The 15,215-nt window shown below is 57.1% G+C and overlaps 1 protein-coding gene across 15 annotated transcripts in view; it reads right to left on the reverse strand.

Annotated features, from left to right (window-relative positions):
- Positions 1–839: 839 nt before the first annotated feature.
- ABR (ABR activator of RhoGEF and GTPase) overlaps positions 840–15,215 on the reverse strand; it is a 188,327-nt gene continuing 173,951 nt past the window's right edge. For all 15 annotated transcript variants that reach the window (XM_055577015.1, XM_055577020.1, XM_055577021.1 and 12 more), the window contains 7 exons: positions 9,976–10,035; positions 9,619–9,728; positions 8,758–8,897; positions 7,487–7,621; positions 6,357–6,462; positions 4,061–4,208; positions 840–3,491 (listed from right to left, as the gene is read on the reverse strand). In XM_055577015.1, coding sequence (XP_055432990.1) covers positions 3,402–3,491; positions 4,061–4,208; positions 6,357–6,462; positions 7,487–7,621; positions 8,758–8,897; positions 9,619–9,728; positions 9,976–10,035 — 789 coding nt within the window. In that variant the 3' untranslated portion in view covers positions 840–3,401. The remainder of the gene's footprint in view (positions 3,492–4,060; positions 4,209–6,356; positions 6,463–7,486; positions 7,622–8,757; positions 8,898–9,618; positions 9,729–9,975; positions 10,036–15,215) is intronic.

Below are 15,215 nucleotides of genomic sequence, written 5' to 3' on the forward strand. Positions count from 1 at the left end.
AGTGGGTCCTCCACTGTCCCTAAACAAGGCACCTGTAAGCAGTTAGAGCACGTGCAGACACTCTTACCTGCCACCTGTCAACAGTGCCAGAAGCCTGGCGTCTACAATCCAGTCTAGTGCATGGGGTCAAACGACCAAGAACAAGCACCGCTGCCCTCGCGACTGCCTTGGGAATGACAAGTCCTGGGCTGTCAGTAGCCGTCAGTTCAATAAGCCAAGCATTGTCCACTCTGACTATTCAGTCAGGAGAGGAGATGAATAGTTTCCTGTTTTAGATGGCTAAGGAGGCAGTATGAGCTCATAAACCAAACACCAATTTTCAGAGACATCTGTTCCCGATCTCCAGAATAAACACAGTGTCCAATGGCCGAGGCTGGTGGGAGCCGACATTAACCCCGCTAGCTCTCCTGAGGGAGGCTGGGCCCTCTAGAGGATCCAGCCTCCCCAACAGAGATTAGGCCAGCAGGCTGCCCCAAAGACCTGCAACTTCCAAGGAAATTGTAGAGATGTTTGCATAAAATAAACTCCACTTGAATAGACAACTTCCTGCCATCTCTGAGGCATACCGATGGCCAGGTCTCTGGTGGGGCACTTGTATTTTCATGAAAAGAACTGGCTGGTGACGGCTGCGGGCATTTGTGAAAGAGCAAGGCGAGGGCGTGGGCTCATCTCCCAAACTGCCACGGTCCCCACAGGCCGAAGGGATGCACCAGGGGGAGTTCACTAGTACGGAGATTCTTGGAAACTCACATCTGGATGCAGCTGGAAGAGTTAAATATTTAGATTGGTGATCTTCCCTGGACTCCTGGGAACACAAACGTCCACACCGCAGGGCTGAGTTGTGTGCAAATGTCAGGGCTTTGCAGGTTTTTTTTTTTTTTTTTTTATTAACATTTTCCTCTCACGTGGCTTACATCAATTTATAATAATCTACATAAGTTGAAACAGAACATAGACCAAAGAAAAATATATCCTTACCAACTTATGAAAGTCAAATATTAATGAAGGGTCCCACCATACCTGTAACAGCACAACACCGGCAGCCCGCAGCCGTCGCCAGCAAGGACAGCTGTGTGGTTCCTGTAGCCTGTGGGCTCCTGTTGGCACAGCCTGCCCTGCGGGGCACAGTGGCTGGGATTCTGTACAGTCCCTGACACTCAGGAGAACCCACGGGCTGTTCCCTCAGCGCAGCTTAGTCCAGGTCTGGTACCCACCCCTCCCGGTTCTGGGGGTCGAGTTGATAAATATGCTGAGCCTTGTCCATTTCTCAGCCTTTCCAGCCTTCCTCCCATTCTCATCACCTAAGAGGTTGGGGGGCTGCAGTAGCTACCTGACGCTGAAGGTGGGAGGCACCCGTTAGGGGCTGTAAATAGCTCTAGGTGGGGCTCCAATTCATTCCAGTTAGTGGCCGTGGAAGCAAGAACCTTCCAGGCCACCTGCCGGCTCCCGAGTGTCGAGCAGGCTCCAGGGATGGTCAGACATGGGGGATGTTCAGACTGCAGCATTCTTTCTCCACCTGTGGCCCAAGGCCCTTATCTTAGGGAGTGGGGCTCCTCGCTCAGCTGCTTAGCAGGCAGCCAGGGCGTCAGTAGCTCTCTCCTCTCGGGCATCTATCCTCCGATGTGCACAGAATGTGTACCGTTCTGCCCACGCCGGGGCCACAGGTGTAAACGAGACAAGAAGGGGCTCTTCCTCTCACTGAGCCGGTGCTAAGGCTTCAGGGCCCCAAACCCTTCTTTAAAACCGCCCTGAGCTCGAGCTATGGGGAGCTCTTCTCCCCAACCCCCAGGGCTTGGAATCTAGTCTCTGCCACAGAGGAGAGCCAGGGAGCCATGCCCTGTAGCTCCAGCCCCTGCTGCCAGGGCTGTCTGTCCTCCCAGGTGAACTGCTGGAGGCCGGCAGCACTGCTCAAGAGAGAAGAAACTGCACGTTGCGGGCGCTTCTCTCCTTTCCAGTACTGAGCAGCGGCCCTCAACATGGGGATCGGACCCTGCGGATGAGTCGAGCATCCACCACCAGGGTCCCCTGCAAAACCCAGTCCCGAGAGAGGCAGGCACCTGGAACACCCCAACTCCTAGAGTTCCCCCGAGTTCACCCACCAGGCTGCGTTCAGAAGCCAGGGGCGGGAGGCAGCACCGTGACGGCTGGCTACTGCTGGACTGCGCCTGACTCTCCCAGGCCCTGGGGCGCACGTGGCCGTGGGGGCTGCCCCATGGCAGTGCTTGGCTGTGGAGAAAGTGTGTAGCGTCTAAGGCAAAGGTACCACGAGGTACGGGAGGCACCAGGAAGGGCTAGCCCTCTCAGACGGAGCCTGCCTGTTTCAAGACGCCTGCTTCAACACTCGTGGTTGCCCTCCCAGAAGCCTGGCTCCACCAGAAAAGCCACCACGACAACTCCTTACTCCCAGCCCAGGATGCCCAGTGCTCCCTGGCACTCCTCTCAACAGCCCACTTGCTCTGTCTCCTTGGCAACCTGACTCTCCCACCTCCCCCGATTCTTTCCTGACCCTCTAGCTGCCTTGACAGCAGGTCTCTGGTGAGTCTCTACACTCAAAATAGAACAGCAAGAGAAAAACTGAAAAGCAGGAGAAGAAACAGTCAAAGGCGCCTCACGGGGACTGGAGACAGAACAGACACACCCCAGAAACGGAGGTTCTCAGGTGGAAAAAATCCCAGCAATCTGCTCTCCAGCCTGTGCTGAGCCGAGGATCAGTGCGAGTCTGTCTCCTTGTCCAACATTTGCACAGGCGGCAAGGTGGACAGGTGCGCCTCCACAGGTGGGGGGCGGCAGCATCGGACCGGCCGCCCCCTGCTACCGCTGCCCAGGGCCGCCTCAGAGCTTTCGAGGTGATGGGTCAAAAACCAAAGCTGCAAATGCATGCAGGCAGGCTTGGGGCGGGGAGGGGTGGAGGACGGGGTGGAAGAAGACCGAGGGGAGGCCGCCAGGAGACTGCGATCTGGGAGCAGGGCCAAGAGAGGCGAAGCTGGCAGCAGTTACAGAGCGCAAAATAAAAGCCCTTGGACCGGACTCAGGAGGAAAGAAAGTGTTGGAGGAAATCAAAGAACAAAGCAGGCTGCCTGTGTGCCCACACCGGGTCGGCCACTACCTTTTCTGCATGACAAATAGACATAAAACAATTCCCGAACAGCACGGAGCATTAGACATGACTAGAGGAACGGAGGGCAGAGCCGGGGTGCGTGGCGGGGCCGGGGCCGGGTTGGCTGGCTTTGTACAAGGTGGCACAAAAGATACACGTCTTCCAGTTCTTGGAAATCTGTGTCCCTTGGAGTGTGGAGCGCTGGGTTTGGGAGTTCTCTATTGCAGTCCTTCAAGTCTGGGTTGGGTCCCTGGCTGGAGAGGCTGGCTCGGAGCTGCCCTCCCACAGCCGCTCCCACCTCGGGCTACACGTCGGTGGAGAAGTACAGTGTGTTCCGCTTCAGTTCTGCGAAGGAGATGGGAGGATGCTGCAGGTAGTAGAGGAGGACCTGGACCTGTGGGGAGACAGGGGAGACTGAGGCTGGGGTCCTCACCCCGAGGGCCTCCTCCGACCGGCTGAGAAGACATGCTGTCTGGCCTGGGCTCCTGTGGCTCCCTGCTTCCCCTCTGGCTGGCTCCAGCCACTTCCCCTTCCCTGGAAGCCCAGGTGTGGCTGCCCGTTTGTGGCAGTAGGGGGTGCTGCAGGGCAGAGGGTAGGGTGTCCAGGGCCACTTCCCCAACCTCAGTCCTGTTCCAGACCAGACCCTGCCCTGGGTCTCACCGGGCTCCCCCCAACTTCCACACATGAGGGCAAGGCCCCAGATTTCCTGACACCCCTGGGTTTGCTTCCCGAGGCTCAGGCAGCTCCCGGGACTGCAACCAGTATCTGGGACACCCATCCTCTGGGCTCTTGGTCCAGATGCCTACTTTTTAGCAGGACCGTCCAGAGCCCTGACTCCTTGGTGGCAGCCTACAGACCTGTCAGCCCCGCTGCTCAGGATAGGAGGCGGGTAGGAGTCCACCACTCAGGGAGGGGCTCGTTTGACCCCTGCATCTGCCACAGGCCCGCGCAGCGTGGAGGTACCTGTGCCATGACATCATGAGACCAGATGTCGGCGGCCGACGTGAGGTGTGCTTTGCTCTCCACTTCTGAGGGTCTCAGTAACGTGGGGCCAAACACGGTAGCCAGGTTGTGAAGGGACATTTTGTTGACGGGCTCCTTCTCAGCAACCCTGAAAGGGATGGGAGGGGTGGAAACACAAGTCATGTCTGGCCGCCACGTGGAGCTCCAGACCCTTGGCTAATATCGCTCCTGGGAGGATTCCCCGAGGGGGTCACTAGCCCGCCCTCTCCTGAGGGTAGAGACTGCTCCGGGAGGAGGGGACTCAGCCAAGGGCCCATGTTCCCAGCTACGTTCCAGTACATTCCACTGACAGAGTCCCAGCTCCTGGGCCACCCCCTGAACTGATGGTAAACTGCGAGAGCCAGAAGGACCCACTCCAACTCTCCCTTGCCTCAGAGAGACTATTACAGGTCCAAGAACTTTCCCTGTAATAACTCATGCTCATCACAAGCAAGCCTTTGGGTAGGTAACAGTTTCATCCCCCCTGGAGAGATGAAGAAACCAGAGTACAGAGAGGTCAAATGGCCTGCCCAAGGTGACCCAGCAGGTGGCAGAGCAGGGATCTGAACCCAAGGGGTCTGCTTCCTGAGCCCATGCTCTTCCCCACCCTGTGCACTGTCCACAATCAGCCCAGCCATGGAGAGGGGCCCAGAGAAGGAGTCCCAGCGGGCGGGGGCCGAAGGCCAGAGGCTCTGCCTGCTGCGCTGTGGCAGGAACATCCCTTGTCATAGATGGAGCCCAGGGGCTGTCCTCCCAAGCTTTTCCAGAAGGGTCTGCCTCTTGGGATCCCGGAGCTGCCTCCTCCTGGATCTTCCTTTGCTTCTCTTGCATGGTCAGCCAGATGCTCTGTAGCTTATTTCCCGAGTGACAGCAGGGGCTGCCATGTGGGGCTGGGGTCCAGCAGGCTCGGTACCACCCAACACATCGGAGACCCTGCGCCTCCCCCCGATCCCAGGCAATGTTTTGGGGTGAGACCCAGCCGCCCCAGGCAGCACCTCTGACCCCAACTCCCACTGCAGCGTCACCCCACCCTCCAGGCAAGAGCCATGGATGCGCCTGCTGAGCGCCTTGGAAACGAGCAAACACTGCCATGCCAGGAGGCAGCTGTGCAGCTGGCCCTGCCCCTCACCACACACACACACACACACACACACACACACACACACACACACACACACGCCAGGCGCCCAGATGTGGGAACAGACTGTGCCCGGTTCCCAGGGTGGAAAACCTAATGAATTTTCCTCCCCACTCCTCTGTATGAACTCCCCACAGTGCTCGCCAAACTATCTGGGGATTGGTTGGGACCTTGGTCCCGGCCAAACCAGAGGGAAAATGTCTCATAATGGGAAAAACAAGACGGCAGCCCAGGCGTTCCCAGGTCTCCGCTGGCCCTCCAGAGCCTGGCCTGGCCTGGCCTGGCCGAGCCGCCACCGGGGGCCTGAGGGCTCAGAGCCCCTCACCAGGGGTGCCCTGGTCCTGGATGGCAAGTGGATTTAAGGGACGCCTGGGGACGTCTCCTCCCCACTCACACCTGGGGCCAGTCCTGGGCTCCAAAGTGAGTGACGAGGTCACAGTCAGGGCTAGCTTCCGTTTCTAACTTAGGTGGTGTCAGCTTTGGCAGCTCTTGGTTTGACCGGACTGTGGAAGGGGCAGAGCAGAAGGTGGGATGGACCACAGTTTAGGATCTGGGAGATGTGGACTCCAAGGGCAGAGCTACTGGTAAACCCAAGCAAGTCCCCATCGAGCTGGGGACTCAGATTCCCTACCTGTTTGATGAGGTGTGGGTCAAGACCAGTGGGCTTCAGGCTTTTTGGACTGTGACCCGTAATAACACACACGCTTTACACGATCATCCAGCACACGTGACAAGAGTAACTCAACAGAACAATATGCATGCTTGCCCTTGGCAGCGCACCCTGGGGCTGTCTCTCCTATTCTGTTTAAAAAATGCGAAGTGGACTGAGTGGCCCACTGACTGGAAACTCCACCTACAGTCCTTGGCTCTAGCCCTGCCTCTCTAAGTGTTCTATGGCCAATGTTTGAGGTGGCCCCTGGGATCCAAATATTTCTCCAAATAGAAGAATCTGAATGCCAAGAATCTGAAGGGCAAACTCTCACCTGGCTGCGGTGGCCCAGCAGAGACCAGCACCCACGAGGAGGCACCCAGGATGTGGCTTCCCAGGGCATGTGTCCTGCCCAGCTGGAGCCCACCCCCACCTCCCCCAGCGGACTGGGCAGGGCCCCTGCCCGTTACCTTTTCAAGTGTTCCAGCAGGAAGAGGAAGGTGATGAGGTTGGGGTCGGGCAGGGAGCGGAGCAGATGCATCATGCAGTTCTCCTTGGCAGCAGGATCTGACAGGGCTGCAGGGACACGAGGGGTTGGGGTGGGGCTGGGCTCCGGGTGGGGAGGCCTTGGCCAGCACCCTGGGGTCAGGAGGCTGAGGGAGCCTGGGGGGAAAGCCTGGGCTGCTAGGGGTCAGGAGGGCAGACCCAGCAGGGATGGGGCTGGTATTTTCCCAAGGGTGGGCTATTAACAGGTTTCTGCAGGAGGCCCCACTCACGACCTGGAACCCAGCCAGGAGGTGGGCAGGTGGGGAGCAGATACCCTTCTTCCCCGCAGGGTGTGGGCCTTTGGGGCTGGAGCCACTCCATCCCTGGTCTGTAAGGATACAAGGATGCCACTGGTGTGAATGTTCTTTTTTCTTGGCTGCGCCACTCGGTTTGCGGGATCTTGGTTCTCCAACCAGGGATGGAAACCAGGCCCTGGACAGTGAGGGGCATGGAGCCCTAACCACTGGACAACCAGGGAATTAACTCCCTAAATGTTCTATTTTTTAAGCACTTCTGATGCCAGAGCCTGCCAGTGGCCCGCCTTCTGCAGGCTCCTCATTCCACTGACTGGCCCAGGAGAAGGCAAGGCAGGAGGGATGCGCCCAGGCCTGGATCTGGGCCAGGTTGGGGGGAGGCCACAGTCCTGCCAGGCGGGGCCCTCAGCTTCCTTCCAACCCTGGGCACCGGTCAGAGAAGAGAGCGCACTCCTTCTGGAAGGCTCAGTACCGCTGTGTTGAGTGCACTCCAGGCTCGCTTCTCCTTGGTCCTGGACCCCACACCCTCGGGGCAGATTTCCCTGGTCCTGGGGCTTCTAAACAAGGAGGTCAGTGTTCAAGGAGGAAGCACAGAGGGCAGCCCCGAGGGGCAAGAGGAGAGATGGGCAAGAGGAGAGTGGACCCAGCCTCTGGAGCACCAGCAGGCCATGTGGGCCCAAGGCACAGGGCAGATGGACACGCCAGGTGGGGGGTGGGCAGGTGGGCACAGATATCTCATTCTCTCTGCTGGTCAGGGAGGCCTGGCTCAGCCCAGCCCTCAGACCCCTGCCGCTGCTCACCAATGCCCTCCATGAAGGCGGGATACAGTCGGTCTGTGAGGAGGGGCTCGGGCAGCTCCCGGAAGTAGAGCTTGAGGGTGCCGGCAATGGCATTGATGTCCATGTCGCTCAGCATCAGCAGGATGTCCTTGTTATCTGTGGGGGGGGCGGGAGGGCAGGGGCTGTGCTGGCTGAGCCCCCTCCGACCCCCCATGCAGCCCTCAGCAGGGCAGGGAGCCCTGATCTGTACCCCCAACCACCCTGAGACAGCCTGCTCAGGGCATGCACCCCCAACCCACTCTGTCTCTGGTCTGGTCTCCCCAGCAAAGGTGGGATGTAGGTAGTGCCCACAGGTGGTCTGTGACTCAGCTCCGTGGGGGAGAAGGGGAGGGGAGCACAGTTCACCATCCAGAGTCCTGGAGCCACATTCACACCGCGTGTCACATGCCCCCCTTCCAGCTGCAGTCTCCCCGCCGCTAAGCCTCTCTCTGGAAGGCACTGAACATTTTTATGCCTAAAATCATGTTCTGACAAAGCCTTGGCTTCCGGGTGGCACAGAGGAGCCATGTGCCAGCCTGTCCCCAGCTTCCCCCCCACCCCCAGGTTCCCCGAACACGTCTGCTTGGCAGCTGCCTGGGGACACCAACCAGGCCCCCTCTCAGCTCCCATAGGATCAGCACTGCCCAGCCAGTTCAGGGGTCCCGACTGCTAGCAATGCTGTTGCTGCTGCCTGAACGGCAAGATGGGGGAAAGAACCAGAAAGGTCAGGCCCTCCCACCGAGGGGCTCAGTCAAAGTGAAAGGCAGCAGCGCCCCTCCCAAAGGGCACTGGGGAACCGGAGAAGGTGGGGGTGCCAGAGCCAGCCAGCCCGGCTGAAAGCTCTTTAGTTTCCCTGCAGCCCGGGAGGCCAGCAACAAAGCCAGGAACACAGACTCTGGAGTCAGCAAGATCCGAGTTTAAATCAGGCTCAAAGCTTATGAATTGAGTAATCCTAAGCAAGGTACTTGGCCTTTCTGAGGCTCTGCTTCCTTATCTGTAGCAATGGAGGCAAGACTGGAGCACAACGGATTACATGAGAAAATGCAGGGCAGGCCCATGTCACAAGGACTCAGCAATGGTCCACCCCATGCCATGCGGGGCTGGAGCGTACAGTCCAAGGCTCCTCTGCCATCAGCTGGTCAGGGTCTTTCCATGGAGAAGCCTCCTGCTTTCATTACGCTCTCCCACCAGCTCTAGGAACCTGCCGGAGCACCCCCTCCCCACAGCCGCCCGGCTGGGCCTCCCAGACTCACTGGCATCAAAGACGGCCTTCAGCGCCTGGATGTCTGTGGCCACCCCTGATATCCGGTAGATGCCAACCTCCTCAATGCCCCGCTTCTCTACCTCCTCCACACACTGCCGCACGATGTAGGGCACCTTGGAGCGCTCCCGCCTGGGGGTGGGGGTGGGATAGGGGATGTGAGGGGAGGGAGGGGGAAGGGGACCCCAGTGATCCCTGCATGCAGCTCCTCCCTCTCTGCAAACCGTGGCCTTGGAGCGTTTTGGCCTCTGGAATCAGGAGATGGGGGACAAGGAAAGGGCTGAGAAAGAGGCCATGCTACCACCCCCCACAGCCCACCCCAGGCCTGGGTGCTGAGGGACAGCGGGGGACAAAGGCGGGAAGTTTTAGGAGATCAAAGCCTGAAGTAAGAGCTTTCCTCAGAACAGAGGGCTCACATTTAAATACTACGGGGGACCCAGTGGGTCACCTACAGAGCAGGGTAGGCCAGACCTTGGAGACAAGGGGAGGGGAGGGGGCTGAAGGATGCCTTCTCCTGGGGGGCAGCCACTTCTGGATTCCAGCCGGCCGCTGCCACACCAAGACATAGACGTACATCTGTCACATCTCCCCACTTATTACAGGATGCAGAGGATCTGGGATTTTCACGTGCAACCTCCCAGTGTCTTTAAGTGTCTTTAAGCTGGCTCATTTATTTCTAAAGCATTGTGTGAGGCAGGGAACACACCTCTGCCGGCCACTTTTGCCCATCCAAGTGGCCGTTGTGACTACTGAACTGGAGGGTGACTGCTGGGGTACCAGACATGGGTAGGGGGCCTCGAAGGCGGGGACCCTGGAAAGCGGGGCTGGCAGGGACCCCAGACGCAGCACCTACTTGGTCACCACGCTGATCTTCACACCGAAGACGCCGCTCTGCTTTTTAGAGGGGGTCCTCTTCAGGCTCATGTCTCGGCTTGTGAATTTCATGGAGAATTCCACTTTGATCTGGTTGGGGGCAAGGCAGGCACAACCCCCCAGGGCATGAGTGCCCAAGGAGTGCACCCCAGAACTGCACCCGGGGGCTCCCTGAAACACTCACAGGGTGGGAATGGGAAGGGTGCAGGTGGTGGGGGGGGCTGGATGAAGGGAGCAGGGGGTGGGCGGGTTGGGGGAGGGACAGCACCCCAGGGCACCAGCCAGAGGCCCGGCCGCCCACCCACTGTGCAGACACTTCCGGTCTCGCCCCGCTCACCCCGTTCATCTCAATCACATCGGTGTGCCAGTTCTTGGTTTCTACAGTTTGTGGATCCAGCTGCAGAGAAAGAAAGGGTGAGAGAGAGAGCGGTGACAGCAGAGACCAAACCAGAGTGCCTCCCTGCTCCTCAGGCCCAGACGTTGGCTAAAAGTTCAGGAAGATGGAACTGGGGGCTCATCTTGACATCAGTCCTTCAGAGGCTCCACGCCCCAGGTCCTTCCTGCCCATTAGTGAAGGATTCCCCCCACTCTGGGAAGGAGGTGGGGTGTGCTCTTAGACGCATTCACCTATCACCTCTCATTCACTCCTGACCCTGCCCTGGGAGAGGTGTACTATCACCCCATTTCACGGATGCACAAACTAAGGCTCACAGTCTATCAGAAACTTGCTCAACTGCCTGAATTGGAGTCAGGGACGCTGTGAGCACAGCCCATGTACCTGGAGGTGGTAAACAGGAGGCGGTGCCACGCAGAAGTAAAGAAGAGCCCTGGGTCTGAACCCCAGCTCAACCACTTCTGGCCGGGTGACCTTGGGAAGTTTCTACCTTGCTAAGCCTCATTTCTTTGGTCTGTTGATTGCCAGTAAAGACCCTGCCTTGCTGGATTATTGTGAAGACTCATTGAGATAACAGGTAAGTGGCTGGTCTCTTAGGAAGCAAACACGCTGTAGAGGGGGCCCCCAAACTGGGCAGGAGCCCCAGGGAGGTGGAGACAGCAGGGGAGGCCCAGAGGTATCCCTCACAGGTGACCAAACAGGGCTCGTTCCTCTGGCTCAGGGGCCTTCGAACTGTTTTTCCTTGTCCATCCATAAAGTGACTTGGAAAAACAATGTACACCCTGGCACATTTTTAAGTCAACATCTGAATATTTCCAAATCAAGTTTAAATAGCTGCAAAGAACATAATTTCCAGAAAAATGTAAATATTTACATCTTGAAACAAAACTGTTACATCATTCTCTTAAATGTATTCAGTGGAATCCAAATGCCATAGTGATTTGATACCCACCATCATCCATTTAAAAAACACATAAGTTCTCTTTCCCTTGTAGAAACCTGTAACATTCCTTTTTCTCCTTGATTTTGTGTTTCTAGTCTATTTCACCCAAAGAATTATGCCCTCGTTTGTGTTTTTCTTTTTTAAAGTCTTTTATTCTTCACCCTATTATATTTTGCTTCAACGAAAACATCTGTGTAAATAGAAATGAGAAATTTCCTGAGACCACAAGGCTCCAAATATTCAAAACATATTCTGGATTCACTATTACAATGATCAGCAGTATGTAATAAAAAATTTAACCAACATATTAAAAATTTTAATAAACATTCAGCAGCAAAGTACCATTTTGGTGGAACTACATCTCTTAATGAGATTGGGTAGAGTGCTTTTTCTGTTTTAGTTCATGTATGTACATGAATATTATTTTTTGCTAGGGTGAAATGGGTTTCAGTTCAATACTTTTATTTTTTTGGTTTGGTTTTTAAAGATGTAAAAGATGAAACATCTGCTCACATAAAACAGATGGGGCTCAAAATAGTTTTTTGGGTTTTTTTTGGCCGCATTGTACAGCATGCAGGATCCTAGTTCCCGGACCAGGGACTGAACACCCCCCTCCTGCAGTGGAAGCACAGTCTGAACTCCTGGACCACCAGAGAAGTCCTTTTTTTCTTTTTGTTTTTGAAAATAGTTTCATTATAGCAATGTTTGCATTTCTTTAACCTCTTTCCTCGGTGTTTGCTTTAAATTGCATATTATCAATATTTATTTTAAATGGTCTCTCAGCTGACAATTCTGCCACTTTTGTGGAAACAAAAAACTGGAAACCACGTGATTTGTGAAAGGATCAGAAACCCAGCCTTTTGAGTCTTTTACTTTCTCAACTCCCACATGAACATTTTAAGGGGCCCCCCTGTTGTCACCGAGGGGCCCTTGGAGCCCTGGGCAGGGGTCTCCAGGGGGCCTCGGGCTCCTCTGCAGAGCAAGGGGTGGGGTAAGGCCATTCGCTGGCAAGTCACTTTTGGGGCAGCAGCACTTATGGGAGCTGAGGACCTGCAAGCTGATTCTCTTAGAAAGCTCCTGCCCTCGTACCCCTGGACAACTCCCACCCCCAGAGCCTGTACAGCGTAGTCTGAACACTTCTGTTCTAACAGGCCCCTCACTAGAGTCTGGGTCTGCCCAGTGTGGCCTGGGCCCTGGGGCTTCTAACAGCTCGAGGTATCGGTAAGTCTTCTCCCCATCTTCTATCACCACACACCTGCTGGGGACGGGGGCACCTAAGCCTGCAATGGGGTCTGGGGGCCTGCATCTGAGCCCAGGCCCTGCCTCTGGCCGGCAGTCCCCTGCCTGGAGAAGGGGGGAAATGGAGAGCAGGAAAGACGGAGAGGACCGAGCATCTCCTCAAACATGCAAAGGAAGAGTGCGGGGCTCACCGGCTGGCTGCTGCCCCAGCCCTCTATTCTGGAAGGCCCCTGGAACCTCCTTCCCCTAACCTTTATGTCCCACGGCCTGTGGCACGGGCTGCCCCTCACAGCTTCTTTGTCGCCTCCAGAATGCCAGGTCTCGGACACAGAGCCTCAGGGCATCCCCAGCCCTGTCGTCCAGCAGTGGCCACCTGGAGCAGAAAGATCTCCATTGCCCTCTGCCGGCGGAAGCGGCTGCTGCCCTTGGGACACACACTCTGGAACGACCACCCCCTTCTCATGTAGGTCTCTCCTGGCATCAGCGTAAACCTCAAGTCAATTCCGTGGTCCTGGCCCCTAGGGCCCCTCCCCTGCCCTAGCTTCCCCTGGGTTGGTCCTGAAGTGGCATGCGGACACAGCCCAGGCGGGGAAAGTGCAAGGACTGAGAATAAGACTGATCTGGGTCCAAATGTCCACTCTTCTACTCAACTGTGTGAATCTGGGCAGGTCACTTAACTGGAACCTCAGTTTCCCCACGGTGGGGCAGGGTGTCCACACCTGCCTCAGTGTTGCTATGGAAAACAGTAACACTGACCGGACATGTTGTAAGCATTTCCTGTAAGTCTGGCTCCAGGACAAACCCCTTACCTACAGCATCTCGATCAATCATCAGGCCCATGAGGTTTAAGTCTTCCTAGCTGTTTCCATACTACAGATGACAACACCAAGGCTTAAAAAGAATGAGGAGTATGCCCACTGCCACATGTCTAGGAAGTGAGAGCTGGCGTGCAAATTCAAATCTCCCTGACTCGGCTTGGCTAGACCTGCAAGGTCTCATGTACAGCACCCAGCCTGGCGCCCTCGCCTTTGGCAGCTGCTGTGATCAGTGTTTATCTGGAAGGGAGACATGAGGCCTCCACCGTCTGGCACCACAGGCTGACCTGGGGGCTGGCAGGTCGTCTCCAGTACGATTCTTTCATTCCTTCCCTCCCCCTCGCTTCTGTTCCAAATGCCAAGTAGCAACCCCATGTGTTCCTGGAAGCATCTGAGACAGGACCTTCGCAAGCCTGATGCGAAGGCTCAGTCCCAGCCCTGTTTCTTCCCGAGAGCCTTCCCAGGTTAACTCCAGGCCTCAGGGATGCTCACTCCCCTCTGCCTCCCTGCCACACTACCACCCCATCCCCTGGACCATTTGCTGTTGCTGCAGTCTGTCCCAGGCCAGGTCTGGGTAAGGTGGCACCGTCATGTTTTACCGGGAGTCCCATCACCACCCTATTCCCGACTTCCCTCTGCAGGTGCGGCCCTGGCACCCGCGATGGGGAGGCTGACCCAGACCCTCGGCACCCCGACAACACAGCCCTGTCTCCTAGGAGGCCGGCACAACTCCAGAAATCAAGTCTATTTCAGGATGTCATTTAAATACAGAGAAGGGAGGGTGCAGAGTAGAGACGGACATGGCACATTTTCCAGAGAAATGATGCTGTCTGAACTGCTGTGGTTATTTATAACCCCTGGGAAAAGTGGACTTTGCTATTTCCTGATTAGATTAGTGCTGGGGGCGGAGGAGCCAGCCTCCTGGATGTCAGTGGATAGGAACATCTGATGGCTCACCATCCAGTCCCAGCAGATAGGTGCCGTCCCCTCACCTGGGGACCAGGTACCAGGGGGCACTAGATCACCTGCGGAACGAGACAGGCTGGGGAGATCCCCCATCAGAGTGCCTCCTTCACCACACAGGTCACAAAAATGCCACAGGCCCACCCCCAGGGAGCACAGGCAGGAGACAGAAGCAGGTCCCAGGACATCCTGGAGAACGTTACCAATGAGTGGCCGAACACAGCCTCTGGGAGTGGCTCAACCATGTCCTTTCTGCCTTTGCCTTTAGACCTGGTGAGGTCTTGGCTGCATGTTCAGACCTCTCCCAGGGAGAACCTGCTGCCCTCTGGGACTGATGTCCCCGAAAGAACCGCCATCCCCAAAGGGAAGGCCGCATCCCAGGCAAGGCGTCCGCAGAGTCTCTCAGAGAACTGGCAGGTGGCTGGGAGGCCGCCTTCCCCTCTCTCGGCCTCAGCAGCCTCACGTTCAGGACAGGAAACGGGCTCCCCAGCCTGGCAGGGGGCTCAGAGGAGGCTGCCCTGTGGGCACCCAAACCCCCTCCGGGTGGTGGGTGCCACCTTCATTTCAGAAATGCCCTCAGGGGTCCCCTGTGAGAGGTTAAGCCCTTCCTCCTGCCCATTTCTCCTCAGCCTGGGACAGGAGAGCCCCCAAAGCCCTCCCTCTCTCTGGCTCGAGGGCTGTTCACGGCTATCTCCCAGTGCCTGGGAGTCATCGGCGAATTTGGGGGCCCCCTTCCTGTTCCCTCGAGTCAGAGTCCTTCTGACAGTGGGCACTGTCCCCCCACCATCCCACACTCCCTCCACCACGCAGCTCGCTCAACCCTCTCCTGGTGATTTCTGCTGCCGCCCCTTCCCCCACTCCCATCCCGGGCCTCATGTGGGCGCATTTAATCCACGAGGAGGGGGCGGGGGAGGGGGGTGGTGAGCGTCAGAACTGGCAGCTGCCATCCCAGCAGAGGGGGGCGCAGAGCAGCGGTGGTTACTTTGGCAGCTTACGTGGGGGGCTTGCAGGTGACAGGGGCCCCCACCTCCCTGCCCACAGCCCCGTGGCGCTGGGCCCCTTCCCTCAGCGTATCACTGTTATCTCCCCAGCACAAGCCCCACAGGTCCTGCGGAGCCCGCCTCCCTGGGCCCTCTCCCACCCTTTCTTTCACTGAGCACGTACTCTGCCCTCTGCACCCGGGGCCTGGCATCCGGGCCCTGTCCTGGGCGGTGGCGTGGACT

Source organism: Bubalus kerabau, chromosome 4 (assembly GCF_029407905.1).
Source record: "Bubalus kerabau isolate K-KA32 ecotype Philippines breed swamp buffalo chromosome 4, PCC_UOA_SB_1v2, whole genome shotgun sequence".
Lineage (NCBI taxonomy): Eukaryota > Metazoa > Chordata > Mammalia > Artiodactyla > Bovidae > Bubalus > Bubalus kerabau.